The sequence below is a fragment of the Dromaius novaehollandiae genome, chromosome 2, assembly GCF_036370855.1.
Source record: "Dromaius novaehollandiae isolate bDroNov1 chromosome 2, bDroNov1.hap1, whole genome shotgun sequence".
In the NCBI taxonomy this organism is placed as follows: Eukaryota; Metazoa; Chordata; class Aves; order Casuariiformes; family Dromaiidae; genus Dromaius; species Dromaius novaehollandiae.
The window spans coordinates 6,980,069-7,002,733 of NC_088099.1; the positions used below are offsets into that span (position 1 = coordinate 6,980,069).

Sequence of the window (22,665 nt, forward strand, 5' to 3'; positions counted from 1 at the left end):
GTCTCAATGACTGTGTCATGGAAACCCAGGCATGGATTTTTGACCAGTTAAAATTTGGTAGCAATGCAAATGAGTTGTTTATAGTTAGAATGGACCTGGTTTTTGTACTCTTCCTTGTACCAGTGTCACAAAATAGTACCATTACATAATTTTGTGGTGTAAGATACAGTGCAAAATGAAATCAGGCTCATTTGGTTTGTCTGGTTTGTGGATACTGTGGAGATCTGACCTCTCTTCATATATACCTGGCTCATCAAAAAGTTCTGAAGAAGCTGAAAATTTGATACAGGCCACAAAATCAAAAGTATGTTCTGCCTAAATGCTCTTATTCCATGAATTTCCTCTTCACAGCTATGAGGGAAGGGGATAGACTCGAATTCCTTACGCATTTTCTGAACATCCTTTTCACTCTGTCAGCATGTAGGTGTATTTAGTGCTTGGCTACATCTTGCTGATGCTCAGTCGGAATTGCACTCTCACTAGCAGACATCAGTGGATCGTCAAGGCTGATATTTAGGTGTAAGGGAGACTGCTGTGTACTGAGATTACCTACCCTTAAAGCAGATATGTGCATTGGGATAATCATTCTACAGACTAATAAATCATACCCCTCTTCTTGCTCTTCTTTTTTTTTTCCTTTATCACCTTCTTCCGTCGTATTCTGCTTCTTCTTCTTCCCTCTTCTTCTCATTTTCCCTGCAGTTCATTTCCTGCCCTATTTCTTTATCTCTTGTTCTCCCACTGCAACGTTCCTTCCCTAGCTGTTATGAAGATGTCTGATAATGCAGTAAACTGGAGCTGGATCCCCTTCCCTGCTCCCATCTTCTACTCCTTATGCTGCCTTCCCACATCCTTTGGCACTTACCAGATGGGGAGGGAGTAGAAGCAAAGGAAGTATCACTCTACGAGGCGAATGCCACCTTGACCCCTCCTATTTCAGTACATCTTTAACTGTCATGTATTAGACAAATGCCTTATGGCTAGGAATGATTATTCAACCTCTTAACTTTGCAAAGGTTGAATACATGTAATTAAATCTTTCTCTCTGAAACACTTGGTTTAAAATGGAACTTACTGCTCCCCCCAGACCTTCCTCGCTCCTGAAAACATGTTGCAAAATGTTGTTTCTCTTTCCCCTTTTTCCTTTCTGGGGGTTTCTAGACTCTCCTTGGCATTAGTTATGGTCCCAGTGCAAACTTGGTGAAGCGCAGAACCAGCCACGGAAGCATATTCAGTTTCCGACTCCGTGGCAGAGACACTGGCTCCGAAACAGACTTTGCCGATGATGAGATCAGCACTGCTGGGGAAAATGAAAGCCACCGAGGCTCTCTCTTAATTCCAAGATCTGGGAGGCGTCCAAGCGTGCAAAGTCAAGTGAGCCATAGTTCTCACCCTGCTACTCCCAGCTGCACCCAGACGGGCAAAAGGAACAGCTCAGTGGATTGCAATGGTGTGGTTTCCCTGATAGGAGGAGGCACCGGGGCACTCAACCCAGACCCTACTTCTCCTGCAGGGTTACTGCTCCCCCCAGTTATTATGGAAAAACCTGGGACAGGCGACCTGGTGAGTACTTTATAACTTTTGTATGTGATTCACGCTCTTGTTTCCTTCTGAATGTTATCGGAGTTTGCTGTAATTTATTTACACAATACACAATCTGCAGTGGAAACCCAAACCCACCATCCTTGACAGGGTGGGAAGACAACGGGCTGACTCCTACAATAACTGGTGTCTAGTGCAGCATGCGACAAGTTCATGACTTCTGGTGAGACTTACTCTTCAGAGCTGGCTGGAGGCAAATCTTGGGTTTCATATGAATTTTCTTTTCCTTTCTTGTAGGGACATTTTTTAAGTTGGTTTCTTTTAGCATTTGAATATCTGACATTGTCCAGTGGCTAAAAAATGATGTTTTTAAAATGATTCAGTGTGAATCTTTCAATCTCGAGATTGCCTTTCTCCCATGTTTGCATCTCACCTTTGGTCTTCTGTATAGCTGCTTGAGGAGGGCAGTTCTTCCAGCCCAAAAGTAGTTCCCAGAAGGGTTTAGCATCCAGTTCAAATAAAGCTCAGGACAGACGAGCAGATGATCAACAGCCTTCAAGCCTTTTTTATATTTCCAAGATCTTTGTTGCAAAGCACCGCCATTCCAAAAATACTCAGTAAGGCTGTATATAAAAATATTACAGCTGATACCATTAGGACCTGAGTGTGAACTCACTTGGAAAATCATGAGCTGCCATTTTGGAAATAACTGCTGCACAGGCAGGCCAATATGGACAAGCTATGCCTATTCGCGTCCTAGACCCACTCCAGCTTGATACAGTGGGAACTGATCTCAGTAAAGGTAAACATCTGAAGCTTATCACCCTCAACAGTCTTTAAAGCAATGGAGATCTAGTCACTTTGGTTAATGGGCAGCATTTATTTCATCTCAGAGTAGAGATCTAAAATAGCTCCGATAAATTTGTCTCCCCAAAAGCGCCTATTTCTGTTCTTTACCTACAAGGGGAGACCAGGGTCATTAACTCAGCTACAGATATCTATATTGCGAATGTCTAAAGTCAGGTGAGACGCAACCCACTCAGAGTGACTGTGTGCCAACAATGGCTTACATCGGGGCAGGGGAAAAAAGGAAATGAGATTCTAACGTGTATTAGGCAAGATATTTCCTGAAGAGAAAGGCAAGTGAGATGGATCCCAGCCGTGGTGTCAGATTATCAGTAAATTGAGAAGTAGCTCTTTCTCTAAAGCCAAACAGCTTCTTCCCTTTCAAGCTTTGGATTGAATTTTTTTCCTCACCTATCCGGGCATTCCCTGCAGTCCTGCAAACACAGTTGCACACTGTAAATTCAGGGAGGGATAGCTTTTTGTGTGAGAAGCTATGTTGGTATGAGAATTCTCTATTTTGTTGACAATTTTGAGTCTGTAGCTGCTTTTTCGGATATTCACCTTTGTTTATTTAGCACTTTGTTACACCCATTTTTACTCTCTCCAGAAAAGGAAGACCAGCCTTGAGAGAGGTCTCTAGACAGCTAAGCAACAGGAACACCATTTGCAGACAGCAGACTCTTCCTGGACTTAGCTTGGCATGAAACAAGCTGCAAGTTAGAGCAATTATGGAAGAAAGAGTTGGTGTATTTCTTAAAAAATAAAAATCTGAGCCAAATCGGAAAGGCTTCAGTAGATAAGCAGTGGACGGTCCCCTTTTCTCTGTAAGAAAAACAGTTCTGCAGGCTGCTGAGGATCTCCCAGCTGTCAGAAAGCTCAGCCAACCATGAGAGCACTCAGCCCTTCGCAGGAAATATCAGGGTTTTTTTGTAGGATTGGGCCCTGAGGTGACAGGGAGGCTTTGAGCTCTGCAGGCATTTCTTTCTATTTGCCAGCTTCTTGCCTTTTAAAAAATGGATGTTGAAAATTAAATGGCCTGGGTGGGTGAGCTCGCTTGGCAGTTCTCTGGTCGTCGAGGCGCTATAGTAACAGATGCTCATTCACTGATGCAATGTGAAGGATGTTGTGTCTTCTGCAAAACAGGTTTGGTATCTAATCTATCCAGAAAATGTGAGCTGGACTTAAAAGCTAATTGGCAAGGAGCCCATTGCTGTACAGATGCATTCTTTAAAGGAGCCATAAGCACTGGGCACAAACATACAGTCTCAGCTGTGGAGTGGATGCAGAAGAAACTCGTAAATCCAACACCTCAACAAGTCTAGAGATAAATCAACATGCTCCTGGGCTTATTGTTTGATTATTTTTGCTGTTTTCTTGCAAAACTTCTTAAATTAGCTTTGTTCTTCGTTAGCAGTGCTGGCTTCTCTTTATATTCTCCTGATATGTTTGGAGGAGGCAAAAGAAAGATGTGGCAAGGTGAAGTTGAAGTTATCTCATTAACTCCACTGACCCTGCTACTGTTATTTATTTTATATGAGTGTAATCCCGTGATGAAAAAGGACTCTATTGTGCTAACTGTTGTATTGTCCCCAAACAAAAAATGAAAGAAACGGTCATTTCTATGAAGGGATATCAATTTAATATGTATTAAGCCCTGAACTGAATCTTCTGGAGGCATAAGCATAACTCCACTGATAGCACGACAATGTCTGAGGTGGTGGAGCCAACAGAGCATGTTTTAGAGCATTAGCTTTCAAAGAGACGTTTGTTCATGTCCTTCTGTGGTGCTCAGCATTACCAGATGAGCTTAACACGGATCTGTCTGGTTGCTACTGAGGGGAGAGATCAGTGAATTCTGAGTTTTGGGGAAGCTTGGAAAAGCCCTTTTGATTTCAAAGGCAAGGAAAGAATCAAACAAGATCTGACCATCTCCATTTTTGAGCTTCCAACCTGTGGCACGTAAGCAGACCATAGTTTCAGCAGATGATTTGAAACTGGGCTCTCTTAGGATTTCTCAGGGAATGCATGAAAAGTTACTAGAAATTTTTGTGAATCTTGGCCTGTTCAGTTTTAGCAACATTTAGCCTGAAGATTTAACCCCAGGCAAAGCAGCTAGGGCCACGATGAACAACTTTCATGCCTTTGTGTTATTTCAGCTGCCACCCACGGCCTGTTGGTCTCCAGGAATGGCCGTGGGTGGCAGCTGTACTAACATGAAAGCATCAGCGTGGCCCCTGCTCCCTCCTGGAAGAAGGAGCACAGTAGCAGATTATCTGACTGTTCAGCTGGTGAGAGATCTTCCAATACTTGGATGGCGAAGAGCACATAAGCTAAAAAAGCCGGTCTCAAATGTTCTTTGTTTTGTGATGACCCTGGCTGCTTGGTATAGATGGTTGTGAGCCTGCTTCTATGAGAAAGCAAGTGTATTTATGCTTTTTGTCTCTTGCCCTTAATTTCTAAATACAGCTAGTGAAACAGGAGAGAATTGAAATAGTCTCAGTGGAGGGTGCTTAGACCCCTTAGTCTTGTCAGCTGGGCTAGTCTTAACAGTCAGCAAACTTGTCGTTCACAGACAGTGCTGGCCACGCAGAAGGGCATCCATCCAGGTGCCCTTCTGCCAGCACCAAAGCTGTCCTGCCCGTCTCACAAGGTGCCGGGTGCCAAGCCACCAGGGACTTAAATACATGGCATAAGTAAGAAGAAAGTGAATGCTTCTGGGCCATGTGTCTCCTCACACTTTGCTACACCTGCAGATATTTCTGTGCCACATAAGGGCACCTGCAAGGCTGAAGGAGGGAAGGCAGAGTTCTTGGGTAGCTGCCTTTGTCTATACATTATATAACCAACTTCAAGGCATGCTACAAACCAAGGTTTCAGTGCACTCTCATAATATTTATTTGTAGTTATGTATTGCTTTGTTGTGCCTTGCTGTTTCTTCGTTATTTAAAAGGTTAGAATATCACCTCCCACACAAGATATTCATCTGTTTGAACAGAGTTGGATTAAGTTAATGAGCTGTTTTCTGGAGCTCAATTTACCAATGGGATCTGATAAGGATGAGTAAGATGTCACCTGTGGCTGTCTAGAATTTCTTGAGAGTAAAAAAATAGGCATGACCCTTTCCTCTCTTGTCTCCTAAAGCCAACTGGAGCCTTTTCAGTAACTGCAGGGAAATCTCAGGGGTCTTACTTTAGCCTGACTTTGCAATTATTTTGGATATTAGAGGTGGCATAAAGATGGGCACAAGACTGAGGACATGCTAGTTTGGGGGTGGTCAGCTGTTTAGCTGTGCAGTGGTTGTTTTGTGGCAGTCACCAGCACTTCAGTCTTGCTGGGGAGCCAGCTGCACCAGGAACATCCCATCTGGCCCAGAAGCATAGCAAAGCCACTGATTAAATGGCTTTGGGATGGGGCGAAGGCAAAGATGGACAGTGATGGAAGCACTTGCGTAGCAGCAGGAATACCAAGTGGGACAGATGGCAGCACAGAGATGAGTGGCCAGATGACCTCCCTGCTTGTGGTCAGGGCTGTCCCCAGAGCCACGTCCCTCGCGGTTGGGAGCATTTCACTAGGGCCCGACCCCGTCCCATGGTGAGCGAGAGCAGCTCTCTGCCTGAAATTAGCCTTCATCCAGATGTCTGTTGGAGGTACCTGGGGCTCCTCTCACACACACAGCCTTTCCTGAATTTCCTCTTGGTCACGCTTTTTTTTCCCTCTGGGAAAATAGAAAAGCCAGGCACTGCTAACTTGACTGGAGTGAAAACTGCTGGGGAGTGTGGCAAGGCTATTTATCCATGTGCCTAAGGATTTAGAAGCCTAGACAAACTTTTTTACTCTTTTTTTTGCAAAAAAAGACCTTGACTTTTGTTCTCGCTAAGCATAAAACCATGTTGCTGACCACATTGTTCTGAATTTTTTGTTGACCCTAAAGCTGCCTCAGGGGGGAAATTTCTTTTTTGCCCTTCTTGCTTTGCCACAAGACTGGTGAAAAGGCAAAGTGTTAGCACTTTCCACATTCAGAAAAATGTCAACAAAATAAGTCATCCAAAAATCACCGCCAATAAGTCATATGGGTGAAGGCAGGCTAGCCCTCCGCTGCTGCTGCCCAGAGCGCTGCCACAGCAGCTCCAGTTTCTGTTCATTTGCAAACTTTGCCAGGCCCTACCTGCAGTAAATCATTCAGGTTTGACACAAATATTGCAAGCTGCTCCAGTTAGCAGTGCATCTCTTTAAATAATGGAGTGTCCACGAAATTAAATGCCTTCCTTTTAAGGCTTTGTGCTGTTATGGTCACCTTCAATCTCATTAAATATTTGTGCTAGTGCCTTACTGGGTCCATTGTTTAAAGTGTGGCCTGTCCACCTCTTTTTATGCTTGAAAAGATTTTTACTGTACAGGGAAAATTAAAGCTGCTCCAGTTCCCAAATGGATTCTTTTAAAATGCTGCCGTATATAAGCCCATCTTCACACAGCAGTTTTGACATAATTCAGATTTGTGGGCACTCAGAATAAAATAATTCTGCAGTGTTATATATCCTCATTTACATGCAAATTACTGAACAGTATATTTCTCCCTATAGAATTTAGCTGATCTAAATGAAAAACATTTCCAGTCAATCAAGTAGCAACACAGAAATGATCTTGTCCTGTTGGAGATGCCTTTATTTAATTCCATTGGGGTTTCTCATCTGGATTATGAAGAGATTTCCCACATAACAGTAGGGACTGCTGTTATTTCTGCCTAATTGCTATAGAAATATAAGTACCATGGACTACTGTGACTGTGTGTGTTCTCTGTGTGATGATAATAGCCTTTATGTTGCCTTGTTTGTCCAGTTCCCAGAATTGTTCTCTATCTCAGAATGCAAAAAGTGCCAGTTTCTTGTGTGACTATTAGCTGTCTAAAATAAAAAGTATTAAAAAACCTCATCTCACACCTCTATTCTTTGCAAAGAACAAATGCACATAAATTTCCCTGTGCAGCTTCAGTAATTTTAAAGAATTCATCCCGCGGGAAACTTTCTTTCCTGGAAAAAGGCTTTGTAGTAAAGTGGAAGCTGAGCACGTGATAGATTTGGGGCTATATTGGGAAAGAGACCGCGTCCTCCCGCAAGAGCGCAGGAGCATGCCTTCCACCCCGGCATCGCCGGCTCCGATGCTGTGTCGGGGCACGCAGGGTTAAGCCTCCGCGGCGTGTCTGGCCGGGAACGGAGGGGTGGGCGGCCGGCATGCGTGATGCCACTTGCTCTGAGCGGTGGCCAGCAGCACATCGCGGCAGCTCGGCCCCTGCGGAGCTGGAGGGAGGAAGGAGCCACACGACGTTTTTTGGCTCTGTCCAAAGACAGGGAGAATGAATCTCAGAACATGTTTTTCATACAACTTTGTACGTCTGGAGTAAATTCTCTTTTCACATGTGAACAACAAAGTGTCCTTCAAATAGTAACCCACAACCGGTAACTTTTCCAAAGCACATTGCAAGGAATATTCTTCACACATTAATAGGAATATAATCTCTCTCTTTGCAATCAGAAAGCTGGGATTTCTAGGCAGGAGGCTGTATGAAGAATTCCCACTGCTATGTGCTAAGCTTTGGGCCAGATGAGATGGCAAGATGGTGCAGTTTAAGAAGAGTTAAATTTGAATGATCCAGAGGAATTTGAAATTTGGGATTTTCTTATGCTTTGTTCTGCAGAAAGAGGGAACTAGAAAAACAGTTTTTTTCTTTTAATTTGCCTCTTTTTTCTTGGTCTCGTTTTTCAGTTTATACTTCTTTGGAATTTCTTCGGGTTTTCTTTTTCTTTTCTAATGATTTTTTTCAGCCGTATGTATTTGCTATGTGCTCCAAACTGGTGCAAATGATTATGCAATTTTGTAAATGCTTTCTTCATTAATAAAACATTTGTTGGTTGGTTGTTTGTTATCGGACGTCTTTGAGGTGAAGGAAATCAAGTGAACTCATGCATCTAAAATACCATTCCCAGTTTCCCCAGCTCTGATGCCAAGGATAGAGTGATTTCTTGTTACATTGCACACGAGCAGAATTATCTTTGAATAGGTTCTGATTACACCTCTCCTTATGCTATGATTATGTCAGAAACTCAATGGACACTGATCCAATTGTTTTAACAAAAGAGAACATTTTAGAGAAAAAAAATAAAGCTGTTTTGGAGCGCAACTGGTTTCCTGGCTTAGCTAAAGTTTTAAGTGATGATTTTAAAGTTCTTTACTCTTCTCTGGATTTGCAGTGATAGGCTTTTTAACCTGCAGTACTTTGAAGTCACATGGGACCAGTATTTCTACTATTATTTTCATTGTCAACCATTGGCGGTGGCCTTGTCCGGGCTGCCATGCAAACACCTGACAAAAGGTGCCCTGAAGAGGCAAAAAGGCAGTTCATAGAGTTCTGGTTTTAGTAATGCAAATGCCACTGGATTACCTTTCCTGAAGAGCCGTGTTGATAGAGAAATGGCCGCGGAGAGGGACCGAGTGCTCCCTCTAGGCACGTGTCCTGACCACAGAGCCTGAAGCCGCGAAGCTGCACCGGCAGCGTGTCTCGGGTTGGTGTCCAGAGCCTTGCTTGGACCACTTAGCACCGTTTCAGCCCTAAGGGATCTGTGAAGATCCAGAAGATTTCACCAGGAGGAGCACAAGCAGCTACTCCGACATCCGTATAACCAGGGATTTTCATCCTTGTAGAGACTCCTCCTTACACATTTACCTGACCTATATCGCAAGACCGATCAGGACCCATCTATCTACAGCACATGTCTCCAATGTAGTGTCTCAGCCCTCACAGCCTGTGCAGTCCCTCAGGAGCAGGACAGGGCTGTTCAGACATTTATTTTGGGGGGACTGAGTGTCTTCACCAGGAGGTCTGTGGTGGAGGGTGAAGTTGAACCTGGCTTTCCCGTTTCTCGCTTCTCAACCACTCTTCTTCCCTCCTGGAAGGGAGGAGGAGCAAAGCAAGCAGGACTTGTCTCTGTGTGAAGTAGGGGCTCGTGATATAACAGAAGTCTTAATGTCTTGCTCCTATGAGCTGAGCTAATTAAATATTAAATACAGTATGTGTCTGCAGCTATACCATGTTTTTGGCTAGCTTAAGAACCCCAAGCCCTCAAAAAGCATAAAACTGATTTAAAATTAAATGTTATATAAAGACAGTTTGGGAGTTATGTTTTTTGATGTTCAATTTATTAGGTTTTTTAAAAAACTTTTCCTTGAAAATGTGATATGGGGGGGGGGGGGGTTGAGAGAGGGAGAGAGAGAGGAAAAAAAAAGCTGAGATTCTCCCCTAATTACAGAGCTTCAGAGTCTGTGACACCAAAGATCACCAGAATGACAGTGTGCTCCTGGGATTTGGCAGTGTTTCAGACCAAGAGAAGCCGTGTGCTGAGGAGTCGGTTTGCTTGGTGTGATATCGGAGGCTAGTAGCGGAGCTGTTACCCACACCCCCTTTTCCTCTTCTGGTAGTATAATTAAACAGTTAACACATTCCAGAAGTAGTGGTATAATTAATGCAACTAAGCAGGGCTTCTTTCACAAGCAAAGAGCGTGGTTAAGCAGCATTGCTGTTCCTGCGGGATCAGAAGTGTCCCTTTATTCCCACCTGCGTCTTTCACAGGGCGCAAAGTTTCCAAAGTCGCTCAGAGTACTGTTTCCAAAAGCAGCACCGCAGCAGCCTGTGCCTGGTTGGGAAACCAGTGACTCCTCAGGCAAGAAAATCGGTGCTGAGGCAATTCTGAAAATGCTACCCCACGTCTGCCGCTTGGTTTCTCGCCCTGTTTTTATGCCGCTGACCCATTATGTTCATTTAAACAGACGTCTCCCTCCGACGAGGCAAGCAAGAGGCAGCTTTTAATGCCCCACCGCCCGTCGGTGGACCACTCCGACGAGCCGTTTCAGAGGCAGAGGGCTGTGAGCGCTGTCAGCATCATCACCAGTGCCCTGGAAGGTAAGACATGTCTTTCGTTTCCCCACCCAAAGCCGAGTGCATGATGATCGGCAGAAACAAAGTGACACAAGTGACCCAAATATTAGATCTTTATTGTTTTTCAAGAGTGCTTTACAGAGAGTTACTAAAATCCCTGTAATATAGGCAGAAAAACAGAAAACAATATATTCATCGTGCTACTCAAGCACTTGCCTAAACCCTGGCAAAATGCTGGCCACATAGTCAAGGTTGGATCTTGTAAGATTTTGCGTCCTCTTGGCACTTGCTTTGCAGAGGTCTGAACGGGCTGCGAGGTAGCGGGGAAGCAGAGAGTTTGGGTTGCTGTGCACACATCCACGCATCATCTCTCCGGAGCTCTTACAAATCCTGGCATGATGAAGGATGAAAGACCTCCTTGCAAGCCAGCTGGTTTGGGGGGTGGCTGTTCAAATCCCTCCTTGATATCTAAGGATGGTTAAAGGACCCACTTGTCCATGTGAACGCTTCTCAGCAGATTTGTCCACTGCCCATTGCTCTCTGTGCAGGAGGTCTGAATTGCCCTTCCCTGTCTCAGCAGGAATTTTCCATTTCCGCTTTTACACATTTATTGCCATTATGGCAGCATGTAGAGATCCTAGACGATATCAAGACATCACTTTTCTAACCCCTTACATGCAGTATGAAAGAGTCTCTTACAGTCCCCTATGTCTCTTACACTGTAAATCGAGACAGGATAGGACAAACTGAGAAAAACATCTGTCAAGCAGGCAGCGTGGCGCCAGGGAAATTCTGGATTCTCCTTCAGCCTTGTTTTCTCTGTATTACTGACGCACAGCAAAAGGCAAAGCAAGACTGAGTGATTTGTCTGGGAAATCTCTCGCATAAAGGGACCAGTACTAGCACTTCTTCCTCAGGTTTTTGCCACCCTCTATGGTTATATTCAGCTGTATTGTGGCCAGAACAGATAAATACTTTTTAAAAACATAGATGTATTCTTAATAAGTAAATAATCACTTCAGTATTTTCCAGTGTTTCTTAAGATCTGCAAAGGTTTTATTTGCTTTCTCTGTTTTTTTCAGCAGTTGGTTTTGTGACTGATGTGCTTCTTTTAATGTGTTAAGAATACCTTAAAGGACTGAGATGAGTTTCTGCTTACTTACTACATGGTACTTTCTATTAGTTTTTACCACAGAAATAACAAGATTATGAAGTCTAAGGTAGCTCAGAGGAAATACATTTTTAACCTTAAATAGAAGAAGGGTGTTGTTTAAATCCCTATCAAAGGTTTTCTAACACCAAAACTTTGACTGGTCATTGAAGTTAAATAGTTGTTCAAAACAAGAGTGATAGCCACTTGGAATAAAAAATATCACAGGCTTTAGCTGTAAGAATAACCAAAGAGTCTAAAACAGAAAGACTAAAATCACTTCCTCCTGTAGTTGATCAGTTTTCACGCTCTAGACTCTTGGGAAGTTCTCGAGCAGAACCAGCTCGCCCAGGAGGTCCATGGGCACACAAGCTGTCAGAGAGGACAGAGAAGCAACTGGTGGCCAAGGAGGCTCAAAACACTTCTTTTAGCAGCAACCTGTACTTAAATAGGCTTAGGTTGACCATGGAAGCTCAGGGAGAGTCACACATCTGATGTGTGTGCCCATCAATATCAAGTCAAAATCAATACTACTGGAATAAGCAGGGATGGTTAGAAAAGATTATTAAGAGTATAGACACAGATAGTCATGGTTTTATGATCCGCTTGGAAAATTAGGCCCTTTGAGAAGTTACTGCGCCTAATTCATTAGTTTCAGATGTGAGTTTCTGAAAAAATGCAGAATTAGGACTTTGCATTGCAATAACTTTGGGTATAGATGGTTCTCACTTCATTTTAAGCACTTAACTAGAAACCCTTTGTTTGGAGCCTGGAAATAGATAGTTATTTCTTGGGAGCGTTTCAGCTTCCCACGGATCTCAGAGCGCTGTAGGTGTTTGTGCAAAACCAGTAAATGCAGGACATCAGCCAATATTTTGCAAGTTTGCTAGAAGGCAGCTGACACTGTAGTTGTGTTGTTCAATGAAGGAAAACGCACAGAGAATGCACCCTGGTTTAGGAGAGGAGGCTGTTTATAAAGTGATTGTAATAACAGGCTTGGCTGAAGTTTTCCTGTTATCAGCTCAGGTTCTAATTATATAGACTAAAACCTTTACACAGCATTCCATGCCCATAAAGGAATCAGAAAAGAAAAGCATTAAGCAATTCCGTTAATCTTTATCATTCAGCCATTAACTGCCTTATTTTGCGTTTTTTTCCCCCCATCTGATGCAAATTATACTTACGAGGCCATTTCAGTTCTTTTGTGTTCAAATAAAATGAACAATGTATAAAAGTTATATTTTAGGTAATATTTTAAAAGCACCTTTTAAAAGCACTTTGGAGCTTTAGTACCATTTTCAAAGTGAGTTACACACTCTCCTGGATTTGTATCTGGGTCTTTCAAAAGAAATCAGGAACTTAATGCTTTTAAGTCATTGTAATTATTCTCTTGTCATATAATTCAGTGTGAATTGACCGTTACTTTATTGTTTGTGACTTAGAGCTTGAGGAATCACACCAGAAATGCCCTCCATGCTGGAACCATTTTGCTGTTAAATTTCTCATTTGGGATTGCTGCCCGCTTTGGCTTTTAATCAAGAAATTTGTCAAGTTCGTGGTAATGGATCCATTTACCGACCTCACCATCACCCTTTGCATTGTGCTGAATACACTCTTCATGGCCTTGGAGCATTATAAGATGACGAAGGAGTTTGACCACATGCTTTATATAGGCAATTTGGTAAGTGAATTCAAACTTGAAACGCTATCTGATAGTTTATTTTCTGCTTTTTTAAGTCGTGGCTGAGGCCTTGGGAAAAAAACATTTTGATACGCTGTCAACAATGCTTTGTCTATGTCATGTCAAGCAACGGCATATAGTAATCTCTATCTGGGTTTGAGGAGAAATGAATAAAGAACATGAAATTGTTTTCATTAAATCAAAATATTCTAATGTTATTAGTAACCATTAAAACCACATTTTTGGCCTCTTCTCAAGGTTACTAGTTCATATCTGTTTGAGGAAATGAGATGAGAGAAAGGTAAATGAGGTTTATTTGCAATTTCTTTTAAAGCAATAATCAGGAAATATTTATCAGTGATTATTAATGATTTTTAAGTTAAAGACTGCTATGGAAAAAGTGATCTTGGAGGGAGACAGAGTGGAGTTTGAGCATATCTAGATATGTACACTGGAAGGTGCCTGCGGTAACTGCTGGTGCATGGTCTGCTGTTAGCCCCTGTGCGTCCTGCTGTGCTCCAGCTGTGGCAGCTGCCCCTCTGCCTTGTCCAGCTGTGTGCCCTGGGCTCTGTGCAAGCATCAGGGAGTGAGGGGGCACAGAGCAAACCGCTAATGCTTAGAGGGCAAACTCCTAAAGTACAAGCTGGAGCAGGTAGATAGTGAGCTGCAAGGTAAGCAGAGACGGAGAACTACAGCCAAGCTGCAGGGATAGCAGAAAAGCTTTTTCAGAGGGGTTTCTGTACAATTTGTTAACCCAGGGGACCACTAAAATTCTGCAGTTACTACAAAACTGAAGCCTTTTATGTAATTGTCTTTCTCTGAGTTTATTTTGAAAGTTTACTGTGTTTTACTGCTTTAAAAATCAGTTTTAATGTTTAGAGTCCTCTTTATTTGGGGGGAGTTTGTGTTGGAAAAGATGCAGGCCATCTGGCTATGGCATGATAGAATTTCCTCTACAGTCTAGTGGTAAAAGCCAAGATATCCTATAGGCTCGTAAGAAACTCTGGAAAACCCTGGGAAAATGGGTTCTGTTAGGTTTGAATTTGAGAAACTCACAAAGGAAATGCGAAAAGCTCTTTATTCCCACAAAAATGATGTCTGTATTCCCTCAAGATGGGATTCACCTCGCCTAACTCTGGATATCTGCAGCGTAGGAGTCTCTGTCTGAGCTAGTTGCCTTTGTCTCCCTTTAAAGTCAATGGTGAGTAATGGACAATTTTAAGGCACAATTTACCTGATGTTTGGAAGACATTTGCTTTTGGATAAGGTGGACTGTGCCCTGGAGACCACTGACTGTAGTGACCATCTCTCTATTGACTGTAACAGGAGCCGGCAGAGACTCTACAGATGTGGGTGTCTGCATTTAGTCAGATGAATGGTGCTCTGACAGGTTTAGGTGGGCAGAAGCAATAACCAGACTCCTCATACCAGTCCTAGCACACGCTGTGCATCAGGTACAGATTTGTTTTACTCTGGTCCTTGCTGTTGTCAACTCCAGGTTTCCTCCAGCAGGTTGTGGTTCTTCTCCTGGGCTGTTGGACCAGTCTCCAGTTTTTAAGCTGCTGCGTCTTAACAAATCTCTGTTATTTTGCTGAGCAAAAATCTTCTGTTCTGTTCTCCTTTGCTCCCAGCACATGCTCTTGCCCTTTGTGGAAAGCAATAGATAAGAGCAGCTCAGAAAGCCACCTGACAGGACTGCCTCCAGCTCCCCTTTGCAGCAAACCCTTGCATGGGGTGACTGCTCCACAATTTGTGGCCTCCTCAGATGACTTAAAAAACCCTCCTTCAGACCCCAGTATCGGTCAGAGCAGGTGGCAACGCTGCAGTTTCCCCCTCTGGCTAATCTGGATAATAAATGTGTCTGCTCCTTGCCCTTCTTTTGGCAGATCAGCTCCTCCCCTTGCCAGGGCACAGGCAGTGAAACTTTAGACCCTCGCAGCCTTCCTGCCAACACGACTCCCGTAGACCTCCCCCGGCCAGGCTGGGTTGACCTGTGCACCGACACGGCTGAAGAAAATAGGGACAACGAGCGGGGAGGGGGAAGAAATTGCAAAGCAGTGTAATGTATCGTAGTGAGAATTTCTGAGTGCTGCCTGGAGCTGTTTTGCCTGTTTGTCAAGTGTAAAATAAAATAACAGGAGTTTTTCTGTAGCAGGCTGCTGGCACCAGGCTCCCCTTACCCTGAAATCCTGGGATGGGTAGGTAGGAGGTCAGACCACCCTGGCTCTCCCTCGCCAGGTTGGCTAAACTCCTCCATAAGTGGATTGCAAGCAGAGCAGGCCAGAGGCAGGTAATTCCATTTTGTGGAGGATTTTGCAAAGTCATTTGTAATGAAAATGGACAATTTTGCAATTCGCTCTGAAAGGGAAGGGAGTCCCAGTTGCAGGGCAGCCTGCCAGGTGGCTGCTTTCCCTAAGCCACAGACTACCGAATCCCTCCTTCGCCCCCCTGCTGATTGTCTGTAGCCTTTCCCTTACGTCTAACCCTCTTTGAGTGATTATAGGAGCATTAAATGGGGGAAAATATTAAAAGGACAGATCTTTGGCATTTTTTCCTCAAAATAAATGTTTTTGAAAAAAATAGAAGAATGAAAGTGAAATATGGATTGCGTTTCTCCGAGAGCGACAGCAATTCTTCATCTAGCTGTCAGTCATGGGAGATCTGCTGCTCTGATTGTATCATCTACTTCATGCAATTATGTGGCACCTGCTACCTTCAAACTCCTTTAGTTCATCAGTTACAGAAATCAACATTTTTGAATGCCATCATATGGCCTTATGAGCATATATACATCTTTGCATGTTTCCTCTGTCTGTGCAACGCCAGTACTCAAAAAACTAGGCAGACAGAGCCAGACTTTCCCAATTTTTGTCTTCCTTCAGAAACTGAGATGTCTTTATGTGATATTAGAGCTTAAATGGCTGCAATGGTAGTTGGAAGAGAATTTTTAAGATGAAATCCTCCAATCAGCGGTGGCATATTTAGGCATCAGCGCTGACCAGATGTTAACTTACTTATTTTCTTTACAGCCTTGATCATATTCAGTATCCAGCCTCTTGTACAAGCACAGCTAGCTGTGCACCAGGTGCCAATGAGTTCACAAGGCCCGTTTGAAATTCGTAGCTTGAATTTAGCTACACGTACAAAATTCCTGATGCCTTATAGGAAGGTTCAGCTATTTTGCTATCTTACTATGACATTTCCTTCTCAGAAGGCTATTGATTAAAATGATTTAGGTAAAGAAAGTGATCCTCCTGAGTCATTTCTCAGCAAGATGGTTGCATAATGCACACAGCGTGGTATCATCAGTTTTTAAGGCAGTCCCCTGGATACAATTTCACAGACATCCAGTTTCATGTTGCTCGTTGTCCTCGGGGAAATCACAGTGATCTGGTGGGACTCGTGGTGTCTCTAACCACAGTGACTCAGAAATTGTTGGTCTGTTAGGAAGCCGAGACAGGTCATTTTTCTGAGGTCTTGGGACAGGACTTTGATAGGGTGACAGTCCAAACTGTTGCAATCAGGTTGTTATTTTCCTAATGAGAAAGAGGTTTTTTACATAAGGAATTCTGTAAAATGGCTGCCTAGGAGAATTTATCCATCCACTCCTTAAGCATTGCAGAGTAAAGTCAAACCTCTATCAGATGCAGGCCGTGGTCATTTATTTTTATCCCTTAGTATCTTAATTTTATAATCTTTCCTTTCCACATCTTAATGGTTTCCACATCTTTGTTGCTGAGAGCCGGACCAGGCTTGCTGGGATACAGATGCAGATATTCAGTTTATGGGAAGGAAAGCGTTTCTCCTTGAGTGTAGCTTACTGATATATTAGCTCTCAATCTGACCTTTTCTGATCTACGTGGTACATTGATATTGGCTGTTTCACGGAAAATCATGTGTTTAGATATATAAGTGCAATAGACAATTTTTCAGAACACAAAGCTTCACGCACCTTTTGCTGGGACTTAGAGTGAAAATAAAACAGTATAAGGACAACTTGATGCCCACATTTTGTCATTTTAAGTTGACTATAGCCTCGTGTTGTGTGTTTAAACTGCTGTTTAGGGAGGGCATGTGGATGGACAAGATCTGATTCTCTTAGATGCTTTGCAGGAATGAGTTTAAACTGAGTTTGCTGTCAACAGCCTTCCTTTCTCCTCTCCCTCTGCCTCATAGGTAATATTTATATGTTGTTTTAAAGAAAAACGCTCCAATTAAAAGTTTCACCATGTGACATTTGAACTGGGTCATAAATAAGCAATGTGTTTGCAAGATGCTGTGAAGAGAAAATTGCTGTGACTATTCATAAAAAAAGACTAGGACTGAAATTAGAGTCTGTAATCGCCTTCCCTGCCGGCAATAACCTAAAAATGATTGGAGGCTTGTGTTGCCCTGGTATTGATAAAATAACAAATTAAAAAGGGATAACGCAACAGGTAGGCTACCCCTTTAATGCTCCAACTCCATTCATTCAGGCTTCTCCACTGAAATGAACAGATTTAACCTTTATAAAAGGCACCTTTACACTTTCATTTTTATCACCGAGACTATTCAGATGACGGAAGGAGATGGAAATGTATGTTCTAATAAAGAGCGTGAACCCAGATGTCATCGTATGTTTACAGCAATATCAAGTATCATTGTGAAAAGACTAGACAAGCTCAGAGTTGTAATATTGACAAAGAATCAGCCATGAAAAATGAAGCACTTGCTTGTAAAATGTTTTTGGCTCTCTGCTATGCTCTCCTGTGCCTGTGGAAAGTCAGCAAAAAGAGGGAATGTGTTCAAAAAGTTACTTTCGCTTGCTATTTTCTTTCTGCAGGTCTTCACTGGGATTTTTACAGCAGAAATGATCTTCAAAATAATCGCCCTTGACCCCTACTACTATTTTCAGCAGGGCTGGAATATTTTTGACAGCATAATTGTTATACTAAGCCTGATGGAGCTGGGTTTATCCAGCATGGGAAACCTGTCTGTTTTGCGCTCCTTTCGATTGGTAATATTCTTATTCTGCTCTTATTTGTCTTCTTCTATTAAATATACATGCTGACATGAATGCAACACATTTTCTTAAAAATGCATCCTCCGATAAAGAATTTAATTGCTGCAAACTAGTGAACAGTATGTGACACTAATTACAGACTGTGGGACAAATGGAATTGTTCCAGAGAACATAATTTGATTCATTCTGGCTGTGCCAGGTACTTGTAGCACACTTAAGATGTTTGAGTTGCAATTTGTAATGAAAATCTGCCATTTTGTACCTGTATACCTGTTAGCATAAAGTCAGCACGTAATTTGTGGCCCAAGAAAAGCAAGATCTAGTAACACATTGTTTCAGAACTTGTTATTCCTAAACTACATTATAGACATTCTACCATTCTTTGAGATGCTGTCAAAAGAAAATGTCTTTGAATTATTCACAGAGTGACTTTTTTTCTTCTAGAACCAATCAACATAACAGAGCATCTGTCTTTCACGGGCACTCCTTAGCTGTCAGCCCCTGTGTTATGCATGGGATAGTGGTATTCTATTAATGAGCCACTGTCGGCATATTGGAACAGAAAAGGAGTTTCCTTGCCAGCCTGACATTTGTGTTGCACTTCATGTACCAGGATGTCCATGTTAATCATTCTGGCCATGATATGGCTTCACTATTTGGAAAGACCAGGAAAATAAGCCCTTATGCTTACATTTAGTGGAAATCTTTTTTTTTTTCTTTTTCTTCTTCTTTTAAAAACTCTCTGTGCTGCGTGAAAATGCATATTTTTTGCCCAATGCTGCTCAGGCCTGACAGTCTCCTGTCAGTTTTTGAGCAATCCCTGTTCAATAGGGTTGAAATTAAACCTTCAGTTGAAAACACAGCACAAGGGCTAGGAACCATTTACATCCTTAAAATAGGTCTTAAGTGGGATGTGGGTTGTGCCTAGACTGCATGATCCTCAACACAGAGGTGATTTTCACCCTGGGAGCCAAGAGCTAATAGCATCTGGCAGAGGTTTGCTCTAAAGCGCGGAGGAAGTGCTCCTCTCTTTGCAGGATCAAGCCCTAATCCCCTTCCCCCAGGTGCCTGTCAAGTTGTTTAATTTGAGGAGGAAAAGGAACACAGGAGAAAGTGTTAAGACCTGAGACCTCCTCTTCCATCCTCTACACACCATGATATCAGGAAACAGCCTCTAAAGCACGTCTGTCTAATAAGGCAGAGCATTGCTCTTGAAAACTTAATTCTCACCCAAGAAGAACAACTGATATTTTATTAATAGATGTAGCAGGGTTAACAGGAAGTACTGCGAAAATCACCTTGTGCTGCACGCTGTGGCATTTAACGTGTTTCGTGTGTTTTAACCATTTTAATAATTCATCAGCTGAAACGTCTGTTGCGTCTGCGGACTGACACTGTTGTTTATGTTTTGTTCACAGCTGCGAGTCTTCAAATTGGCAAAGTCCTGGCCGACCTTAAATACACTTATTAAAATCATTGGTAATTCAGTGGGTGCCCTAGGTAACCTCACTCTTGTGCTGGCAATCATCGTTTTTATTTTTGCGGTGGTTGGAATGCAGCTTTTTGGGAAAAGCTACATAGACAATGTCAAGAAGATAAGCACAACTGGCAATTTACCACGGTGGCACATGAACGATTTCTTCCATTCATTCCTCATTATATTCCGAATTCTCTGCGGGGAGTGGATCGAGACCATGTGGGACTGCATGGAAGTAGCTGGGCAACCGCTGTGCCTTCTCGTCTTCTTGTTGGTCATGGTGATTGGAAATCTAGTGGTGAGTCGTCGCGGTGTTTTTTCTCCCTTTGCTGGTGGGTCTAGGCAAATGAACCCCTTTTTTATCCAGAAACTGCAAATCTCTCATTGCTCTGTGTCTATAGTTTGCTGAACCACGTTTTCACCAAAGAAACTTGTTTCTATCCCAAGCACAAAATTGACAGTGTTGCGTTACTAATTAGGCTGATCGCTTTTGCAGAAGGACAGATTATGTTTTAGTAGCAAGAAGGCACATGAATTGGTTATAGTGATTTTATTTCTTAAGCCATTTGCAGGTCTTAAGTGGTTCTGCATTTTTTCCGTAGGGGAGTGAAGATCACCATACCAGGGAATATTTTTATTTTTGTCCATTTTTGGTGCAGAACATGTGATCCTTGCAGCTAACACGGCGTCTTTGCATAGAGTTTTGAATGTGTTTATCCTGCGTGTTCTAGGAAGCTGCAGGTTATGTTTACAGTAAAGTCACTTGCTTGCTTGCCTTTTTAATAGAATATCCCATAAGCATGGGTTACATAAGCTCTGAACCTATTAAGGCTGAATTGTATTTCCCTGTTGACATCTTATGGAGCGCTTTGCTGGCTTGCAGTCGTTGTGGAAATGTTTTGCCCGTTCAGCTTACAGAGCATCTCTGACATTGTGGCTCTAATGGACTTACTGTTTATGTAGTGAGTTGTTTAATAGTAGATCCTGCTATAAAAATGTTGGGTTTTGCTACTGATTGCTTTTGATGGTTGCTGTTCTTTTAAGTACTCGGTGCTCTGGTTCTCAGCTCCTGGGGTAGAAAAGTTCAAGAAAAAACTTACAGAAACACAGAGCATAGGATTTTCATTTACATTAATTTAAACTTTACGATTAGATTTGCACTGAAAATATTGATTGAAAAAGCAAACTATATTTTATAGTTATTGGTTATATAAATGAAAAAATTAAACTATGATTACTCAGAGAGTGGCAAAATATTTTACTTTGTTTTTTTCCTAATTTCAGCTTCAGATTTTTCCTGGAACTCTATGTGATCAGAATAATTAGGGTACATTATTACTTTCTGGGAGTTTAACCTAACATTCAGAAATTTAATCATCTCCCCTACTACTGAACAATGAATTCTGTGTATGATAATGAAACCTGAAAATAATACCTGAGAAATACCAGAGAAAATGTTAGCATTTGACATATTAATGGGTTATTGATAGAAGTGAAACTGCAAAATTTCCTTTAGATATTAACAATCATTGGTGTGCATAAGAATTGGTAAATATAAAATCTGATTCAGAGGAGTTTGCACTAATCTTATCTACATATATTTAGATTTCAGTGCTCAGCAAAGACCATCCCAGATGCAAAAAGAGATATTGAAAAACTCTGTCAGTATGGATAATTCTGAATTTACGGATCAGCAGAAAGCAAAAATACTAGCTTTGTCATTTTTATCCAATAGTTTGATAAGCATGTGCTGATCACTGGTAAATAGGAGTGATAATTGTATGCGGTTCACTCAGAAGCACAAGGAAAAAAGAAAAGGAAAATGATTCATAAATGTGATAATACTAGGCAAATGGCAAAAGAACAAATCCTGAATCATGAGACTCAACCAAGGTCTACCACACTACATGCAGATTTCATGATCTTGATTAGCAGGTGGAGAGAAGGTCCTCTGCTCCCTCTGACATCAGCAACAGAATTCTTGTTTTCTTTTGTGAGAGTGGATTGGCTTCACAAACTCTCCATTTGCTAAATAGCATCAGACACAAAAATTCAGGAGGCAAAAAAGAGCGATGAGCTTTCCAAAAGAAGACCAAAGCGCTATCTTGTCTTCTATACGTAGCTTGCTTTCTCAGCAAAGTTTCTCTTTGAACTTGCCGAGTTCCTTGTTCCTCACCTGAGTTTCAAGAGTCAATTCTGAAAATAAAGTTGCTGAAGAGAAAAATATTATCCTGAGAGTGTATCTCATTTGGACGGAGAACTCTGTTTTAGTTTCTGAAGGCATGGAGGGAATCGTATAGCATTTTTCCCTATGTAGCAGATCTGCACACTCATCTAGATTAAATGCTTTTTTTCTGTCAAATATGCCAGTATTTATGGTAGCATCTGTGGTCACTTTCCCTACTGAAGAACTAAGCAGACCCACTTTGTAATTACTCTAAGTTGATTTTTTGCTGCTGCAGTGTCAGCAGACTCCTGTGGGAAGAGGCAACTTGGTTACAAATGTCACGATTTTATGATGCATTTGATGATTTGGTTTGCTGGTCTTATCAAGCCTCACTAACATAAATTCAAAGGGGAGGTGAAAGAAAAGCAGGGGAAATTAAGAAGTGCCGTGGGAAACTCCATGTTACAGAGCAGTCAAACCATTGAAAGGAAGTTTAATAATTCTTAGATTTGAGGTTTGTATTCATACTTTCTGAAAGTGCCTTGGACCTCTGCAGTGCCACATGAAACTGTGTTTATTATTGGTCAGATGATACTTGAGTCATCTTCAAAGAACTCGCAGCATAGCTACAAAATTATGTGCTGTGTAACTGCCTTTTGCACAATAACATTGTGCCGCTACCATCCGATGGCATTTTTTGCGTCATTGAAGCCACTTTGGAAGGTAAAGCTAAACCAGAGGAATGATAAAGTAGTTTCTCCACCATTTACAAGAAATAGCTTCTGAAATCACTAACAGATAATTAGGTTTATTGTGAAGTTTTGTAAAGGAGTTAACATATTTCCTGTGTACATTTATGTTGTTGAGGTTAAT

General features: G+C 42.1%; 1 protein-coding gene across 2 annotated transcripts in view; it reads left to right on the plus strand.

Moving 5' to 3' along the window:
• The window catches only part of LOC112981268 (sodium channel protein type 5 subunit alpha-like), a 164,994-nt gene that overhangs the window by 53,510 nt on the left and 88,819 nt on the right, over positions 1-22,665 (plus strand). For both annotated transcript variants that reach the window (XM_064505711.1, XM_064505712.1), the window contains exons 9-13: positions 1,162-1,563; positions 10,207-10,339; positions 12,908-13,146; positions 17,969-18,142; positions 19,567-19,923. In XM_064505711.1, coding sequence (XP_064361781.1) covers positions 1,162-1,563; positions 10,207-10,339; positions 12,908-13,146; positions 17,969-18,142; positions 19,567-19,923 — 1,305 coding nt within the window. The remainder of the gene's footprint in view (positions 1-1,161; positions 1,564-10,206; positions 10,340-12,907; positions 13,147-17,968; positions 18,143-19,566; positions 19,924-22,665) is intronic.